This window comes from Aulonocara stuartgranti, assembly GCF_965226115.1.
Source record: "Aulonocara stuartgranti genome assembly, chromosome: 8".
Taxonomy (NCBI): domain Eukaryota; kingdom Metazoa; phylum Chordata; class Actinopteri; order Cichliformes; family Cichlidae; genus Aulonocara; species Aulonocara stuartgranti.
Window position 1 is genome coordinate 14710632 of NC_138959.1, and position 20820 is coordinate 14731451.

Below are 20820 nucleotides of genomic sequence, written 5' to 3' on the forward strand. Positions count from 1 at the left end.
GACTCTACAATATTCAAGCCGATGGATCCCAGGATGCAACGCACCTGGTAGCACTTTGATCATTGTTGTTCAAAAAGACTTGGAGCTAAACTCCTCTTGCTTGTCTTCCTAGGAAGCAGTTTTTTCTTTTTTACCTACCTCCACCACCTCCATTTCTTTTTTCTAAGTTTAATCTTATTCAATTTGTTTTTTGCTTTTTAACCCCACCATTACGTGTATGTTTCCTTTAATTTTTCAGCTGTGGAGTAAATTACAGGCCAATAAATGCCAGTATGCAAGCTTCTTAAAGCACAGCATTCCTCATATAAAGCAAGTGAATTATTGTGGTTTCTTTTTAATATGCTTCAAGACTTCAAGCACTGCACATGTGAATACTTCGGCACATTTCCACCAAGACGAAGACAACTTGCAACTATGCTTTCATTGTCAGTCAGTATATATTCCATTTTGCACATGCCCATGGCACTTCTCGCTCCTCCCAGAGGCATTTTTTAAGGGAAATCATGCAGGAAACACATACACATGTGGGGTTTCTAACTTTGTTTCTGTTCCAGTTAAACTAATGTAAAGCAGTAGAGTGAAAACTATCTAGAACAAGTTCACCTGAGGACAGTTTTTAAGAGATTGCTGTTCAAGTATTAATGCGCTGAATAGCTTTATTTATGCCTGCCATTGAATATATCCTGTGTTCTCAAGTCATGTAAAAGTAATTTCAGATTTTCATAAAACAAAAATGTCTTGGAGCCTTTGGTAGCACCACATATTTTATTGAAAAAAAGAAATCTAATTTTTTCGGCCTTTTTTGTATTTTTCAATTTATTCACACATTAAGTACCCAGAGAAATCCGCCCTCGAGAAACCCTCTAGAAAATCTTTGTGAAAAATGTAGCAGATATTGTTAACAAAAACATCAAACCGCATGAATGTTTTAGATTTATTTTTTAGTTTGGCTGTTCACCCATCTGCATAAATCACAACTGTGTCCTTGAAAAAGAAAACAAGGCTCATGACTTTATAGGACATTAAAAGAGGCTGGGGCCACTATGGATGAGCAGACAACATGGGTCCAGAGGTAACAGAAAAGACGCAATTACCTAATGACATGAATCGACTTAAGGAATTAACGAGAGATGTGGAATGACAAAGAAAGCTGGGAATCAACCTGAGGAACTGAAGACAAATGAGTGTTTTTTTCCCGTTTAAACACAAACTATCAGCTAAATGAGAAAAACACACAAAAGAGATAAGAATGTGGCCACGATTTGAATTCCTTAAGTTGAAACAGTGTAAAAAGACCAACCCTGTCTCCTAAAAACCACGATCAAGAACAGGTAATTTGCAACAGCAAGTATAATAGTATTTTTAGGAACTTACTATTGCCATTGAGGTTTTTTAACAGCTGTTTTGGCTCTGGCAGTAATTTGTTAGGTTAGGGAACGTCTGACACAAGGGTTACCACAGCAGGCAGCTCCACATGTCTGATTTGGCAGATTTCTGTAACACCAGATGCCCTACCTGATCAACCAGGGATTTTTGCAAAAACCACTACACCAGTGGGGTCAAAATCATTTCAGATCATGGACCACATAACGCCTACTTTACCACACCAGAAACCTGCCCTTCTGTCTGTTTTAATGTAAGAAAAATATGTATCATGTCAACAGTAAATCTCAATTTTTGGAGAAATATTGCAGTAGTAAAAATGAAAAAAATCTGTCAGCAGACTAATCAGGTTGAAGTTGTAGGAAAATGTGTAAAATCACAGAAAAAGTTCTTTTAGATCACTGACTGGCCTGTAATTATAAAACAGACATTTTTTATTATTTTTTGTCAAAATCTCCTATTTTATTTTACTTTATTTACTGTGAAAATTTCTTCATAGTACATAACTGTATTTTAATTGTTTAGCGATTAGTTGATTACTTTGGTGTTGCATGAATGACCATTATCGTTAGAAAAAGTTGTAAAACATATGAAAATCCTATTCAAAATCCAAAATGTGGGCCCTCAGTCACATCTTCTAAAGCTGTCCAGTTGGCTGGATTAGAGTCTTTGCCGGGCCAATTCTGGCCCCCTGGGCTTAATGTTTGACACCCCTGCACTACACTGTGGAGCCAACTTGACACACAACATGACAATACAGACAGTCTCCTTACATTATAGGAGCAGATGATACAGGAAGTTTATTCACAGAATTACCAGAGTCGACATCGCTGTCAATTTACTTGAAGCAAACAAGATAATTGCAAACACAGTCCAAACCCTCGAAACCACTGCCCCTTAGCAAGCCGGCAGCCTATTTTACATCCCGTCCTGTTTTGCAAGAACAGTTTGAATTTACATCGCCTTACCATCAAAAACAGACCCATTAGGCCGCCTACGTTAAAACCATGAACAGGTAAAATATAAAGTATACAGTCTCATTATAATAAAACGTCCGTCAGTGAAACTTTGGGTCGTGGCACAGATGCTACTTTGACACATACCACCCAGGTAAACATTGTTAGAGACAAACAGCATCTCCCCACCCCCATGCACCCTGATGGTAGCAGCCTCTCTCAGCAGGAGAATGAGCTCTCCTGCACTGAAAAAAATGCTCGGGGACAGTCTGAGGAAACAAGAGATAGATCTGGGTATTTATTTTAGTCTAACAATACCTCTGTAGCTACCTATGGGGCGGCAGATCATTAGAGGTTAGTGAAGCTAACTTCACTCATCCCCCAAAACCTTTCGTTTTTTCAGCTTTTTTTTTTTTTTACTTTTTGTGAAAAGTTATAGTAGTGTTTTTTTTATTTATTTGCACTTTTTTCTTTTTGAAACATTTCTCTCCTGACATGGTGTCTCTTCTTTATATGTCATATTAGTAGCTTCTGTAATATCATCTTCTAATCCTGCTGTAAATCCTCTTTTTAATGGATGGCTGGACGCTACACTTCATTAAGGACATTTTTCTGATCACCTTATTAGAGCTGGAAGACTTTGGACTATTTTAAATCCTAAATAGTCCCTGTTTGTTTGCTTTAGGGATTTTCTTTTGATGGAGCCTAGAACTGGGAAGGTACTTCAGACTTAACAAGGAGACAGGAAGATGGTTTTAATATTGTGGCTGGGCTGTGCATATGAAACAACATTTTTAGGAGACTTGACAGAAAAGGATAAACAGTGCACCGCTCGAATTAATAGAAAAGATGGAAATATGGTTGCAGACAGCAGCCTACTGATAGGGCAAGACAGAAAATGTAATTGTACAGGGGAACAAAAAATGTCACAGTAAAGATGACAGCACTTTGTAACTGTGTAACAAAGAATAAATCAAATGGAAAAACTCAATTTGGCAGTAATTGCATCAATCAATAAGCATCACTGCTTGTTGCTCTGTAAGAGCATAAATACTGCAACAAAATTACCCATTTGAAGACAAAGAATCCCCGTCCGGCAAATATCAATCAAGGTTGTCGGAGTTAACAATGTTCTTCCTTGTCTGATTTTCTTTTTCACATCTGATACGTCTGTAATCAACTTGTTTCAAAGTTCAGAGGGAGCGTTGAAGCCGAGTCCAGCTTGTAATCAGTTTCTCATTACAGCAAGTGTCTGTCAACAACTATGTATCTCGTTAAATATCAGTGTGTGAAAAACACAGACTCCTGCTGACCGAGCATAACTTTTGTTGACATTTATGTAATTGGCTTTACCTGAAAAATATACTTCACAAGTTTTGTTTCAATAACGCCCATCAGCGAGAATTTTAACCTTCTTTTTTGTTCATAGCAAGAACTTTCAGCTGAGAGAAAAATGATTTTTCTTTTGCCCGTAGAGTTTACAGTATATGCGGCAAAGTTCTTTTTCTGATGGTGTTGAAGTTGAACATCCGTTCCCTGACAGCTTTATGGTCGACTCTGCAGCAGTGTGAAGAAATTCCAGAAAAGGAAAGGCTAGAGCATTGTTGACTGAGAGGGGAATCGCTTCTCAAGCTCTTCAACGATGGAGTTCATGTTAGGGTTGGGCTGAATCTGTGGAGGTGGAGGATCTTCTCCTCCTCCTCCTTCTTTACCACTGTCTCCCCCTTCTCCCCCTCCAGCTGGTAGCACATCCAAGGAATCGAGAGAATCCAGGGAATCCATGGAGGCCCGGCTCTTCCTTACCTTTTTTAGCGGAATCTGCTTCTGATCTATCTGGCTAAACATGTTGGCCACAGACTTCTCAATATCTGCTATGTTTTGGATGTTCTTTAAGATTCCCTTCAGCTCTTTTCGGGGAGGTTCGGGTTCCACTGGTAGGGGCGGCGGTGGTGGTCGGAGGGACACAGGCCGCAGAGCAGGCACCTCTGAGAGTGACGGGAGGACAAACATGGATGGATGGTGGACTGAGGGTGACACTGGGGGAGGGAGAGGCGGAGGCGGTGGCGGTGTAGGGGGTGGAGGAGCCTGTTTTTCTATATGGTTACACTTTATGGATGAAGCTGGAGAGCCAGGAGGTTGGGAAGGAGGATGACATGGAGGAGGAGATGAGGGGGGAGGAGGAGGTGGAGGAGGAGGAGCAGAGGTTTGAGGGTGCGGTGGTGGCGGTGGAGGTGTTGAAGGAGGATCGGGAATAAACTCTAAGTGGACCTGAAGTCTGTCTTCTGAACCCTGATTTCCTGTTAAATTTGCCCCAAAGCGCCGCAGCACTGGAGGAGTTGGCTTATGACTTGGCGGAGGGGTCCCTCCGTCACTCTGAGTGACGATGATACTTGGGGGTCCCTCTGTATTCTGAGGATTCTGGACACTCTGGGTGGGGGCATGCTTGTAATGCTGAGGAGTTTCTGGCAAAACAGAAAGTAAAATATCAGGTGACAGAGATCCTCGGGAGTCTCTGTTTTGCCTTTGTCTCATTTCCTGAAGTGCCTGTTGCTCAAACTGTCTGGCTTGTTCTTTCACTGTCAGTTTGGGTTCCAGACTTGGACTTCCCATTACGTCTGAATCCAGCCCACGATCAAAGCCTGAATCCAGGCCAGCATCTTTACTTTCTTTGAATTTGGCCTTTAGGAGCTCTAGCTCCCATTGAACGGGATCCATAACTACTTGGCGCCTCAAAGCGTCATACATCTCTCTTCGATGCAGTCTTGATGGGAGGGTCCAGCTGTGTCCACCACCTGATCCCCATCCACTGTCACTGCCGCTGTAACCACCAAACCCCACATCACACACGGGAGAGCTGAGCCTCAGCCAGGCCTCTCGAAGGCCTTTCCTGGAAGGGGAGAAATTCCCAAGAAGATCCTTTCTTCTTTGGCTTCTTCCAAGAGTCTCTGGACTACTCAAAGTCCCATCCTCATGGTAGATGGGATTTTTAATAGTCAGGGGGTTTTCATCAGAAAGAAAGGTGATGTTGGATTCAGATTTGGGGAAATTGTGGAGCACTCCTCCATTAGCAACGCACTGGCGATGGACCGCAATCGCTCTAGTGGCAAAGTCTGAGATCAGACGTTGGCGGTCACTTTCATCCAAACTGCCACCACTCCCGCCAGCACCACTGTGGTTTGAACGGCTGGTACATGGATAGAGGGGGAAAAAATGAGACAGAAAATGGAATGAAAGAAGAAATAAAAGAATTACAGATAAAATATGAGGGACAAGGGTAATAATGAATAGGAAAAATGTAGCTATATAAATCAAAGCTAAATGAAATGGAAGAAGGATTGTAGCTGAATGAAATTTAAATGAAAGCACCAATAAAACAATTACACTGATAAAAATAAAATGAAATGTTTTGCAATGAGAAGAGACAACAACAGAATCAAGAGGAAGGGTAGAAAGGCAGATAAAAGAGGACGGTCTGCTAGACCTGAGGTTGGACACGTGTAATGACAACACACCTCACAATAACAGATAAATGTAGAAAAGATCGGGAAGCAAAGGCGGAGGGATCTTAAGAGGTAAGATGTTTTTATTTCGGTGCTGTTTTTTTTTTTTACCAGGGGGCCAAAAGATGGAGCACAAAAAATAGATTTGAATAACAAAGGAAACTAGATTTTAAGCACACCACAAAGACGTTTCTGTAGCACTGCTATGAACGATGCCACATCTGACGGGGGGATAGATTACTGTGTCATGAGGCGTTGAGAGTATGCAGATTTTCTTACAGCAAAGGACTGGTTACGTTCTCTTCTCTCTAACAAAAGTATGTTAATCAGTGAATTCAGTAGTGTTAGTTTGTGACAGCGACGAAACTCTGCAGACTCTTGGTGTCCCATAACCATACAGCTTTAAAAGAAAATCTAACGGTTAACGCATTTGCTGTGAGATCTACCAACCTACCATGAATATAAAAAAAGAATAACTACTTACTATCCAGGACAAAATTAGAACAAAAATGTCACACATTCACAGAGTTACACTCCTCGTTACAGACACAGCTTTCAACATCCTACTCACTTTTGTCTGTCAGCGGTGGATGAGGTTGGGTGGAAGAGAGTAAATGAAGAAGATGATAAGATGTGAAGAAGATTAGATAATTAGATAAAATTAATAAAAAAAAAACATAAAATGGTCAGAGTTGTGAAAGATAAGAGCTCCAGGCAGTTTTAGAGAAACTTCATTTAGAATAATCTACAACAGAACTAAAAGACTGGATTATTACCCCCCCCCCCCCCCCCCCCACCTTTTTTTAAATAAATGAGACCAAGATCAAGATAAGAGATCTTCAGAACTTAATACATCATTGTTAATCAATCTTTGCCTAATTAATACCATTCTAAGTGCCAAAAAGAAAGCCTAACCATCCAATCTATCTAATGCTCACTGGCTACTGACTTGAGATTGACAAGGCAGCAGCCAATGATCATGCAGTGATGTCATTGTAGCATAGTCTATCTTCTATACTTCCTATGGCTGGAACCAGCACGCTTTAAAAGGCGGAACATTTTCTTGGAAGGCTTGTTAGTTTCAGCAAACAGCGTGGCGTGCAACCACTCAGCTACTGGACAGGGAATACACTTTTTCCCCCGGTGCCTGGAGGTTTCCAGGTGGTCACTGGTTTATAGGCCTGTGTGACAGAGGCTTTATGAAGGAATAATTTGGTCAGTGTCTATAAAACATGGTAGCAGATCAGAGACAAGTAGGGGAACACTGGGATGCTGTTTTTTCTTTTTGTTTTTTTAATATATCCATTTATTATATAACTTTTCTGCCCTGGTTGTGCTGCTGTTGAGTGTTAATGCAGTCTTCCTTGTTTTTATGGCATTCATTTACCTTTAATAAATACTTTACTATTATACATTAAGGTATTTACTATATACTAAGATTTGACAGCTGCTTCAGGAATGGGGGCTGCAAAAAAACACCTTAAACACATTTTAGTGCTCGTCTAAGATGTACTGAAGCATTTCATTAAAAACTTTTATTTTGATGTTTTGATTAAAAAAATGTAAATAATTTACTGCTAATTTCTTTAGTTATTGCTATGTACATAAAATCATAGGGTATTATTCTGTAATTTAATTTCTTGGCTGAAATTAAGCTCTTCTCTGCTACCTAATGGCCAAGCACCATTAAAGAAAAGAAAAAAAAAAAGTCCTGTATCGCCATGGATACAAGGGGACATTATGCAAATATACATATTTGAACAAATCTGGACTTATTCTACAGATCTGGTTATGTAGCCAGCCCAAGAGATGAAATATGCTGTATCACTTAATAATGTGACTATTAATTTAACATTTAAAAAACATGCTTCATTTAATGTGCTGCTAATAATAAGTTAAGAACACCTAATTTTTCACAGGTAATTGAAAACAGACATTAAAAACTAAGTCTGTCAAGAGAACAGCCAAAGATAATTACATTTAAAAAAGCCTTGAAAATCAGTCTACTGAGCAGTTTGATAATGGGCTTTAATTATAAATGTGCAAACTTTTGCACTTTGCCGGGTTTTATGGTTTTTAGAGATTCAGTGCCTGCAAGAAGGCAGAGATGCAGATACAGTAGTATAGATGTGGAAGTATTAGGGAAGAAATCCTAGTAAACACACATACACGCACAAATACAGGAAGATCCCACTTGAGTTAAACACGAGCTGCAGTTTATCAATAGAAATAATTATCGCCCGGGGCAGTCTTTATAAATCAAGGGACGCATTTATTTCAATTATCTCATATCCAAGTTCATTTCAGCACACGTTTTTCAGGGAATCGCTTGGGCTTTAATCATCTCACATCCACACACACACGCACACAATGACAAACACACATACAGTTGGAAATCCCTTGCTGTCATTAGCAGATAGTTTCTGCTATCTTGCATATGAATTGCTCTCATGTTAATGGGAGTGGGGAGGCATATCAAGGACAGGCAGGAAACCAGTGATGCATGTAATGCTGATAAGAATTCCTCTCAACTTCTCCTTAACGCTCCAGTAAGGAATTGTAAATGAACTATCTGTGTGCCTTCAGTGTATGTGTGCATGAGCAAGTCAGAAAACTTTTAGATAAAAGTTAATATGGTGTCTGTACGTACAGCTCTTATTAGAAACTTGTTTAACCAAGTCAAATGTATCAAACTAGTAACAACTGGGAATAAATTAAGCACAGTCTGGTATAAAACCGACAGAAATAAGGGACCTTTTAAGGCCACACGGAGTAAATGAGCAATAAAACCTTTTAGTTTTATTGCCCATCTAGTGAGTCGAGATAGAGGACAAAATTAATAAAAAGTTAAAGTAATTTCACAATAATTACCTAAAAGCCTATTTGTATTGCTTCAGTTTACTGTCAACGGTCCATGACCACATGATTAAACAAATAAATTGGTTGCAAAGCAAATGCAATCAAAAACAATCCGGCATGAAGGCGAGTGAGGAAAACGATTGTTTTTAAATTTGACTGACCTAATATACACTACTTGCATTTAGCACTTTAGACCGCAAGACACATTTTTAATCAAACATTCACAAGGTGCTTTATCCCATATATTTAAAAAAAATCAACTTCGCATTCATTAGCCATTTTGCTGCACCAGTTAACCTAAAAATGCATGTCTTTGGACTGTGGGTGGAAAAGAGCACCCAGTGGAAGCCCACGCAGGCACAGGGACCATCCAAACTCCAAACACAAAGCCCCAGATGGAGTTTCAACCAGCAAAATTCTTGCTGTGAGGTGACGGTGTTACCAAATGGACCATCCAAAAAGTGTGGTTTGACATTTCTAAAAATGTGTCATTAACCGCTTCCCTCCTGTTCTGGGTCCGGAGTGGTGCCATTTTTCAAAGGTTACCCATCATGGGACATTCAGTGAGAAGGCCGCCTACGACCATCATGACTAAAACAGGTGCGGGATCTGTTGGGCGTTATTTGTGTTGCATTAGATTTTAGAACAGGTTCAGTGTCACTGACTCATTATCTTATTTTTTTTTTAATGCTGATAATTTTGTGTTATGTGACAGTAAAGTTGTCAACATCTGATGGAAGCACAAGGACACCTCAGCTTATTTCTTTAACATTTTATACTTTGACCTTAATGTTTTGCAGTTGTTACTAAACCGAATTTGAAGTTTTAGGTTTGTATAGTTTTTCATGTGAATAGAATCAGTTGCCCCTGAAGTGACTGCTGCTGTAAGGCCAGATTGGCTGACATTCAGTTTTTTTTTAAAGAGAGGACATTAGTATGCATTACAATATGTAAGAAAGAGCACATAGTGATTTTCAGAGTTTATCTCTGACTGTTAACACATTCAATACTCAGACCTTTGTTTGGTGTTAGTTTGATGCGGGGTTGCAAGGTCTGCTTGATTAATCTAAGACTGTGTTATCTGCTTGGGTCAGTTTCTCTGGCCAGTGGAAAATGTGAAATAAAGCAAAGGCCATGTCCCCTGCCTCCCCACCGATTAAAAAAAGACTACTTTCACAAAAGCCCAAAGATATTTTAACTCGGCATATAAATCCTTGAAAAGTCTCTCAGCTTAGGAGTGATTTGGGAAAGTTCAACAAAGCAACTCAAGTGTGATGATAAATCAGTGAGTTCTATTCCAGTGAAAATGCTAAAAGAAATCTCACCATGCTTTATTCAAACTACAACATTTACTACATTTTTGTATGTTTTGCTTAGTACTAAAAAACACCCAGTAACCAGACTTGTAGTTAGAGCAGCAAGCTTCCCAACAATCTGATGCAGACTGCTTTTTGTGTCAGTACAGCCTTCTTAGCATTTATTAGCTGGACATAAGACTGGCTCAAGGCTTTCTCCAATTAGTCTGATTGCAAATCTTTGCTGCCAAGTTTTTAAATATGGTTGTTCAACAAGTCTGTCAGTCATGATGATATGTGCTGATTAAGGATCAAGAACCAACACAGTCAACTTTCCCAATAATGGGTGCAAGGTTCACTGCATTTTGATTTGTTATACAAGCATGTCCAGGTGGCGATCGCTTTCCTGTCAACACTGTTTGATATGTGGTATATTTATACAGAATGTGCAAGGTTTTGTGTATACTCTCCCACCATGAAGCCTTAGTAGTTTAACAGAACCAAACTGGGATAATATTTAAATTGCAACTTTTATTCTGTTGGGAATCAAGAGTGCATGTTGAACTGCAGGAGCATGGTTCACAGCAATATTGAAAATGTGTTAAAATGGTCTGACTGCACCACAAAGCTCCCAAAGCGCCCACACTGCCAAAGTCTGAAGTTTAACAGCCGTCAAAATGTGAGCTAACGACTGTGCTTTGGCTCATCGGTTTAAATGCCACTTTCACACATCACTTACATGGCGTTGTCACCCAGCTCTTCATACAGGTTGTTGGCAGTGCCTCCCCCAGGTTTGCCTGTTGGCAGTGCCATCTGGATGCGGGCTGTTTTGGCACACTCTGCTTGACGCCTGGACAGAGCAGAGAGGAAATGCAGAGTTAGTTATCTAAAGTCAGAGCAAAGCCATTTGAACCAACCTTTGAAAACAGTGATGTAGGCATAATCAAGCACGAAGGCTCTAACTTTCTACTTTCTCTAAAATGTCTCCTCTGTGTTCTATCAACACCTTGTTATTAACAAAAAAATAATTTCACTATCCAGTGTCCGCTGTAGAGGAAACATCAGCCTGTTCTGCACTTTAGTTCTGACTAAACAATCCCAACTGAGGAAATGATTTCTGTCACATTTTCCACAGAGATTCATTAGTCCATGGGGATTAAGATGTCTGAATGTGGTAACCTATGACCTTTTCATTACTACCACAGTGAGGCTGACATTTCTGGCCTCATATTTACATTTTCCATGAGGATGCACTGTCATGACACTGGTGATCCCTTAAGATTTCCCTGCAGCGATCTGTCTAAGAATATATAAGCCTTGGCTGCAATTAGGAAATATCAGCATAACAAAATGCTAAAAAACCCCCCACAAATGCAAAAGACAGTTGTGTAACACTGTATCGGAGCATGCTGCTATTGTAGTATTTTCAGATTCAGTCTTGCAGATACTGTAGCACTCTTATAATGCACTGCCAGGCTAAAAAACAATAAAAAATCACCACCTGGATAAATAAGCAAATAGGTAAGAGCCTTCTGTTGGATAATTACCACAGTGATTAATAAGTGTTGGCTTGCAATATAATATTTAATCCTAATTAATGCAGTAAATAGCTTCTTATTGCAAACTCTGGATGGAAATAAGGTTACTGCAACAATGCCACAGTGAAAATGTCTGCAAGTGCTTTTTGTGGCAGGGTAGTTTTGTTTCTCCACCCAGTAACGACAAACCTCTATTTCTTGTTGAGGTGCAGCATGTTAAAGTCCCAAACTACTCAAGTTTTAATGCATGGCATCATAAAACACGGGGGAATGCAGACGCGAGTAGTGAGAACTCAAAGTAAGTACACTGACTGAGTAATACGAATCACACAGCATAATGCAGTAAATGTTTGCTAACATCAGACGCTGCAACAATAAATTGAAATGACTGTTTAAAGTTTTATATCCTCACTTCAAATAAAAACGTAGGAGTGCTACTGTTATCCACTCTACATAATCCTGATATGCACTACTACTTGACGCACAAATGAAAACACACACACTCTAATAAAAGCATCTGCTCTGGACATTTATGCTCCATGTTCTTCAGGATTCATTTGTTTGATAGTCTGCTGTCCTCTCCGTTTCATAGCTCTTTCTGATCTCATCCATCTTATTGTACAATGAAAGTCAACAGATTAATCAAAGTGAAAGGTGTTTAAGACAGCCATGACATTAATATTTTATCTTGGGAAAATAAAAGCGGTACTCACTCTTTGAATCTGGTGGCGACAGATGCGGCAGATGAGAGAGAGAAAGATTAGTTATTATTTGAGCCATTAATCACAGTTCTTCTTGTTAGCCAAGTTTACTTACTGCAATTTACAAGCGAAGTTGGACAATTGGTCTTCATTAAAGTAATTTAGCAAAAGATACTAGTGATTATCATGCTGATGATTGCTTTTATGTTTTTTCTGTCTTCATATTCCCTCTTGTTGTCTGTTATTTGTCTCTGTTTCTCAGCAGGATAAAAGGCTCTTTCCAAAATGCACTGATTTAATTCAGATGTGTGTGTATGTGTGAAATGGTTCACGCGTGTTTGGGAGATGGATAAAATTAATAGCCTTTCACTGTGGTTAGCTAAACAAACTATTAGAATTGGCACTCTGGGGGCAGTCTGCCATGCTGAATAGTCTGGGGAACTGACTGGCCCAGGTGATGATAAACAGTGGAAAAAGAGCGACTGTCAGTTCTGTTTGACTGCCTACATGCTCTTGAAAGAAATTGATAAGTCTTCTATATGGCTTGTTATCTTTGCTACACTAGAAGTCAAATCCTCCGTTCATACTGATTAGTTTTGAGCACCTAAATGCATGCATTATAAATCTGTTGAGCCAAATTTATGCTGATGATTTAACTTCATGCACACGTTTTCCAGCCACTGACATAATTGTGCTTGAAGTGTCAGCATCAGACATGCATTACAAAGAGCTTCAAAAGACTTTGAACCACTCCTCATTTGTTGATATTTTGCTAAAAAAAAGGGAGATCGATGCAGTAATTTATGTATTTTAACATGTGCCTATATATGAATATCTATATATACAGTATATAAGACAAAGGCAGGGTTTGTACAACTCTAACAAGCTTAAAAATCAATATCTGGTATTCTTCAACGCAGCTTGAATTCTCTTAAGTGTTTTTAATTGAGCCATTAGTTTAAATAGAGTTACCTCTCATTTCTTTACAATTCTAATAAGCTTGTTAGTGACTATTGGATAAGACCACTTTTATTCTTCAGCACAGTCTGAACTCTCTCATCCAGCTTTCTTGTCATTTCTTTAAGTAGTCTTCAGGAATATTTCTCCAGGCTTCTTGAAGCTGTTCTGTCAAGATGACCCCACACTGCTTCAGTAATGTTGAGATCTGGGCTCTGGTATGGTATCTGGTATGCTTTTACTGCACTAATAGTGGTTTTGAGATCATGGTCATCCAAAATACAGCTCATGCCAATCAGTTTTGACAAGCTCTTCAATACCACTGTGGTTTCTTGCCGGCTGCAGCAGAGGGGTGACGCAGTGAGCTCCCGGGGCGGCGCAGGGGCGAGGTGAACAGGTGTGCTGGGATGTGAACGTGATTGTGACTCTTTATATGTTCACAGTGACAGTTGGAGAGAGAGGAGAGCGGATGTGACAGCGGAGCGGGAGTGTCTGTGTCCCAGTAAACAAAATCACAGTAAAACCAAACGAGTAAATAAAGAAGTGCTGTCATCACGTCCGTGTTCTGTACATGTGTAACGGGTCCAACGTCACAACCACTTACTGAAATACAGACCATGATAGAGCCTCAGCTGTGTTTTACAGTCCCTCTTTAGACTGTAGACACTGGTAACAAAAGAAAAACTTCAAATTTGGATTTATCCCTCTATAAGACCTGTTAATATTGAGTTTCAGTCCAGTTCTTATGGATTTTTTCTCACTGTTTCCCTTCCGTGAGATAATTTCTGATGGATTTCGGGTGATGATGGACCAACTGATCTATCAGGTCCTGTGTCTGGACTTTTGGGGATTTTTATATTTCACAAAGACTTGGCTTTTTAGATATTGTTAATCTTCTTTAGGTCTTCTTTGTTCTATAATTAATTTTCTAAAAATGTACAGAAACTGAACTGCAAATGAGTTAAAAAGCCAAGGAAAAACTTCAGAAAGCCAAGAGAACTATTTCCCAAGACCACTTTAACAATAACTAGAAAGTCTGGCTGCTTGGAAGCAAAAAGTAAAGAAATGAGGGGTGGTTCAAGACAACACTCACAACACTCTACAGCTGACTTAACAGATTCCTATTGTGTAAACATTTTAATCAAATGATTCATACTTGACTAATACACATTTTCACCAAGGAACTAAAACTGAATCCCAATCAAGTGAACCCCCCCCCAAAAAAAAACAAAAACAAAACTAACAATAAAAACATGGATAAGCTGGTTCTTCATACGACCTTCCTGCCCAAACAGCTTTTTTAGCTGTAAAACAGTTTGTTCCTAATAAATAAAAAAAAATACTCTGAATGTATTTAAAAAAAAAACCACTCAGTTATTTTCTAAAGTGGACGGATGTTTTTGTTTATATCAAATGTTATTCAAGCATTAAATTAATGATGCATCTGGTTTGGAGCACTTTTAGCTGTGGCTCAATATGCCAGGGGCACATTGACTCAAAATGAACAACAGTGCTCAGGTTGATTATAATGAAGGAACACGGTCACTTAGTGCAGCATGCCCATATTACAGATTTTCAATGTTTTTTGAGCCACAAAGGGAAGTAATGAGCTCTATTTTAATAGCTTTGGCTACTTATTTAACTATTTGCGGGACTAGTTTGCTTTTGGTAAATTTTGGTCTGTCATTCATTTGTTGACAATAGGAAATATGCAGAGTATTATCAGCCTTATTCTTTAAACACAATCTCATCACATAAAGCATCTGTAGAATATATAAATCGTACTTACTGTTTGTAGGTGATTATGACAATCAGTATGGCGGGTACACAACAGATAATGATAATGACAGCCAGAGCCAACAGCGCCCCCTCTGTGTAGCCTACAGTCTGCACAGCTTTCTTTACACTGGTAACCACTTCAGGAGTTCGGATTTCCAAAATCCGGCCACCAGGAGGGAGAAAGGGCTGAAACTCTTTATTGATGTCCAAAAGTTTACCATCAAGAAACCTTGGATAAAAGACAAACAGTGTAACTGAGAACACGCAGATCTTTTGCATATCTCAAAGTACGCAAAACAGAAATAGCATAAAAACAAGCAATTCAAGGTTAACAGTCTTTCTCTTGTTTTCACTTCTCTGTTCTCTGCAACTCCCATCACACACATATAACCTGAAGCAAAACCCTTCCACACCTTTATATAAAAGACAGTTGTAGCCAATGGGACATCATCCACTGGTTTGTGAAACATCTAGCTGAGCAATTTGGCCTTCCCAGTTATTTGAAACTACACATCATCTTTTTGATGCAGTCTACAGATTCAGACCTGGCACTCCTGGGTAAAAGGCCCTCTTCTCAACCCAAAAGGCCACTGAGACCACTCTTACTTGCCCTTTAAGCTACTCACCTGATCCTGTCTAAAAAGGCTTAAGACCCATGTCATGGGCTAGATTATCTGAAGCCTAAAATAGAGCCAAGAAAAGGTGACAGACCTGAGTTCCCCCTCAGACTTGAATTACCATCAACTAAATGATCAGTATATATTCTTTAAACATACAGTCACATAAAAGGAAACAATACCCTTTAAAACTCAAATATTTTATGAATTAGAATATAATAGAAATGTTTGGGTCCTTAACAGGTCTTAAAATCTGGTAAATAAAAACCCAGGAGAACAACAACACATGAAATATTACACAAATTCATTATTTATTTAACAAATACTAGGCCAAAACACACCCTTACTGCTTCCACAGGAATTGAAGGGCAGCAGCCAGCTGGTGTTAATAAAATGCAACTTGATTAACAGATCATCAGCCAGTGTGAGCACCTCTATAAAAGGAGAGGTTTTGGCAGTTTGCTGCTCTGAAGCATTCAGCTGAGTGTTACTGACATCAAAAAAGCAATTGTTGTTGCCCATCAATCTGAAAAAGGGTTATAAAGTGATTTCAAAACAATTTGAATGCCCATCAAATTGTCCATCATTCTACAGTACGAAATGTTATTTATAAGTAAAAAACATTCAAGGCAGTTGCCAATCTTACCTGCAAATTCAACCCAAGGTCAGAAATTTTGAAAAACCCAAGAGCTACATCTCAGACTTTACAAGCCTCAGTTAGCAAGTTAAATGTTAAAATACAAGACAGTGCAATTAGAAAAAGACTAAAGGGATATGGCCTGTTTGTAAGGATTGTCAAAGAAAGCATCTTCTCTCTAAAACGGGATATAGTCGAACAGTTTAGGTTGAATCTGAGGAAACCACAAGACATCTGGAGGAATGGCCTTTGGACAAACAAGATCATAGTGCAGATATCTGGTCAAAATGCAGGGCGTCATATTGGGTAGAAACTGAAGCACATGCTGACTGTCAAGCACAGTGATGCAGGTATGATGATGTGGGCTTCTTTTTCAGCCACAGGATTTGGGCCTCTTGTAGTCACTGAGTCGACCATGAACTGCTCTGTATACTGTACATGCTTTTATAAGTATTCTACAGTCAAAAGTGAGGCCATCACTCTGACAGTTGAATCCCAAAAAGCTGATTCTGTTCATCTGGATGTAGCATTTTCAGTGGGAGAAATGTTTCATCATTCATCCAAGTGACAACTGCTGCCTAAGAAAAGACCCTTAGTGGTCCCAAATGTGTCAGGAGTATCAGAACCATTTAGATGTATTTTCTCTCAACACTGCGTCTCTGTAGCTTTCAAACCCCAAATTAGGGGGGTTTAGCGCCTAAGGGTACATCTGTCACCATCTTACAATGCTGTGATTGCAGACATTCCCCAGCTCTCTGTGAATGGTACTCATGGCCATTGATTGATGGTCTTTGACCAGTGGTTGCTGATCAATGGTCATGACAATTTGCATATCAAGGAACTGACCTCACAGCACATTGTTCATCAGTTGTGCTAGGTTCAGTCATTGTGCAAATGTACTGCTTATAAGGTTGGTAAACCTGCAGTCAGCTGAGACTGAAGAAGTCACTTGGATGAGTGCTGAAACATTTCTCCCACTGAAAACGCTACGTCCAGATGAACAGAATCAACTTTTTGGGGTTTAATTACCTGGATGATTGAGCATGCATCAAAACTGACAGCTAAAGTGGGTAAAGCAGGCCAATGATCCCAAACACAGCAGCAAGTCTGCAACAAAGGGTTGCAATAGCCTAGTCAAGGTCGAGACCTCAGCACAACTGAAATGTAGGAGGATAAACGACTGCCTGCAAAATCTCAATGAACTGAAGCATTTCTATAAAGAAAAACCCCCTGCAACAATGTGAGAGACTGAGAAAAATCACACAGAAAACAATTACTTCAAGTTATTGCTGTTAAAGATGGTTCTAGCTACTCAACCATTGGGTTGTTCTTAGTTTTTCACACACTGTCTCTGGATGTTGGCTCAGTTTTTGTTCAATAAATGATAGCATGGTGTAATATGTCATGTGTTGTGGTTCACCTGTGAATTTTAAGAGCTGCTAAGGACAAGAAAATAAATTATTATGTCCTGATATGTAAAAACTTACTTTTTACCATGACTGCATAGAATAGCCCTTTATTGTTATTGTACATGTACAACACAACTATAGGATCAAATCAAATCAAATCACTTTTATTGTCACATCACATGTGCAGGCACACTGGCACAGCACATGCGAGTGAAATTCTTGTGTGCGAGCCCCACAAGCAACAGAGATGTGCAAACACAACAACACAACAGGATGTAGCCTAACCCAGTTTTAATTGCAAAGCCACGTAGATTAGTTTCTGTTCTTTTCTACATATAAAGCTAGCTTGTTGGTAAAGTTCTTACTTGTAGAGCTCCTGCCTTGATACAGCTCTATTCGTCAGTGGGTCGATGGCATAAATCATAAGGTCTGACTTGGTGTAGTCTTCCTGCTCCATCCCATCCCCATGGCGGTGAGGCCCGATGGTTTCCACGACAACCTTTGCTCCTGGTATCTGTTCCTGGACATAGCGTTCCAAAATGCTGAGGATTGAAAAGATTGGATTTTGATATACAGCATCAAAGCATTATAACCCCTTCAGTATTCCCAGCATGACATCCACATACACACATTAATGTAGAGAAAAATACTGTTTCTTAGATCCAAACAAGTTCTCATATATATGGACAGACAAAGCCGTCAGACTCCAAACACACCACATCACACATACATACACACACACCACCACATGCACATTTTAAAAAAAATCCTGTCAGCCAGGCAGACTCCTGCTGAGCAGTATTGATTTCTGTCCCCCCAGAAACACCTGCTCACAGCAGGAACTCTAACTCATGTGTGTCTGCATGTGCATGTGCATGTGAATCAGACAGAAAAGATGACAAGTGCTTTAAAACATCATTAACAAATTATACTGTATTTGCGAGGCAAAACAAAGCATCAGTCCAGCACCAGCTGTGCAGAGTACTTGCTACGTGTCACAGAAAGGCCCACTGTTGACTGTGTATATAAAATATCATATCATGCAGTGATTTACGCATTTTGTGTTTTGCTTGACTGTCGTCACACAAAAGAAAATGCATTTAGTGTTTTACTTTCCAGCTGCCACTGATGTGGGGATAAGGTCAGGTACTTTGAATATAGCAAGTGATATTTTACAGAATGTAGAGAGAGTAGGAGGCAGAAAAAGGGGATGACGGATAGCATAGGTAACAAAATAGCTAATGTTTGCTGTTAGAGGCTTTCAAATACCCTTTAAAATTGCTCTCAACAAAAGAGAAAACAATACAAAAGCTGTTCAGTACTGTGAAAAAGTTTTTAGTTACCGCTCATTTCTTTCTATTTTGCTTCCAAGTAACCAGATTTTCTTTCAATTTTTAAAGTGGTCTTGAGCAATAGTTCTCCAGGCTTTCAGAGTTTTTCTTTGGATACTGGCTGTTGTTTTCATCTCACTTCTTCTGGCTGACCACTTTCAGAGAAATTGTTCTTTTACGTTTGTTTGTTTGTTTGTTAGGCAATAACTGACCTATGAATCATTCAAGGACAGAAAAAAAGGAAAGAAACCTGGACAAGTGGATGACAAAAGAAAAACTGGCATGCCTAAAAAATTATCTACAGCAGGTGAACTGTATGTGGCAGTCAATAAAACAGGAAAGACTCAGCAAACATGACACAGGACAGGTGTGCTGTCCTGTGTCAGCCTCATCAGAAATGGTTTCAGTGGAGAAATTACACAAATTACAAAAGAAGTGGAGTCAAAAGCAGTGGACACAGGTCTGATGAACTTTTAACTGAAATTGCAATCAGTATTTATGGAGGTCAGGAGAGAGGTGAGTGTCTCAATGTATCTACAACGTGGTAGAACTGATGAGATTATGAATGTAGAAATGTACTGGGGATTATGATCCACCATGCAGTGCTATCTGAAAAGTATCTGAGTGGGATTGGTTTTGTTTTTCAGCATGCCACTGATGCCAAGCAGACTGCCGGTGTAGCAAAAGCATACCTGGATAGAAAAACACACAGTGGAACATTATCAGTCATGGATTGGCCTCCCATGAGCCTGAACCTCATGCAGTGTAGGATCATCTTGGCAGAGAACACAACAAAAACCAGCCAACATCCAAAGAAGAGCTCTGAATGTTGTTCAAGAAGCCTGGAGAACTATTCCTGAAGACTATGCAAAGATTTTACAAAAACTAAAAAAAAATTCAGAGAGAGTTGAGGCTGTTTTGAAGAATAAAAGTGGTAATATTCACTTTCGAGCTTGTTAGTATTGCAAAGAAATGAAAGGGAGCTCAAGACTTTTGCACAGCACTGTATTAAAACTAGTAGCTCTTAACGTCAATTAAAAACGAACAATTGCCATTGTGCACTCTGTAACTGTGGTGGTTTGCATGTGACTGTTATAGAGATTGTGTTCTAATTTAATGAAACACTTGAGATCTTATTCTTACAAGGACATTTTCGGAAATCATTATAAGAGCACATCTAAAATTTAAAGACAAGAGTGTTTTTGCTCTTTAACTACTGCTGTTGAAAACCCCATGCGACAATTAGAGTTTAAGTCCCTCCTGTGGGGAGACACCATGGCTAAATCAATACAAGGACTTCAAACTGTGCAAACTCGAAATAAATCAATTTGTGACTAAAACTTAATTTCAATGCTGAAAAGTACACTTAGTCTGAAAACTTTTACAAGAGTTCTCTTCTTGTTGCTTGCACAGAGCTTGATTTGTCTTTCACTTTTGTTACCTTGCTACTTGATGACACTGCAGGTAAGTATTTTAAGGTAACCAGCAGTCTAGTTTTGATCTGTCTTATCAAATCTAGTAAAACACATTATCCAAGCACCAAGTGAAAAAGGTGTCAAAAAGTATATCCCTTTTCTTTCCAAGCTCCTTTATTGTCTAAGGAGCTTGGAAAGAAAAGCATCTGGACTTCAGTTTCCTTGAAGACGCTTCACCTCTCATCCGAGACGCTTCTTCAGTTCTACGAGCAACTGGTGGAGAGTCCCAGGTTGTAAGCCCTTTGGGAGTGTCCCCAAGAGAGTCATGGAAGCCCTATTGATCCTCTACCTAATTGCACGAGCCCAGATGCTTTCTCTTAGAACTGAAGAAGCTTCTCGATGAGAGGTGAAGAGTCTTCAAGGAAAGTCCAGATGCTTTTCTT

The 20820-nt window shown here is 39.4% G+C and overlaps 1 protein-coding gene across 2 annotated transcripts in view; it reads right to left on the minus strand.

Moving 5' to 3' along the window:
- The window catches only part of pcdh15b (protocadherin-related 15b), a 233769-nt gene that overhangs the window by 23475 nt on the left and 189474 nt on the right, over positions 1–20820 (minus strand). For both annotated transcript variants that reach the window (XM_082545036.1, XM_082545037.1), the window contains 3 exons: positions 17997–18173; positions 14979–15197; positions 10733–10843 (listed from right to left, as the gene is read on the minus strand). In XM_082545036.1, coding sequence (XP_082401162.1) covers positions 10733–10843; positions 14979–15197; positions 17997–18173 — 507 coding nt within the window. The remainder of the gene's footprint in view (positions 1–10732; positions 10844–14978; positions 15198–17996; positions 18174–20820) is intronic.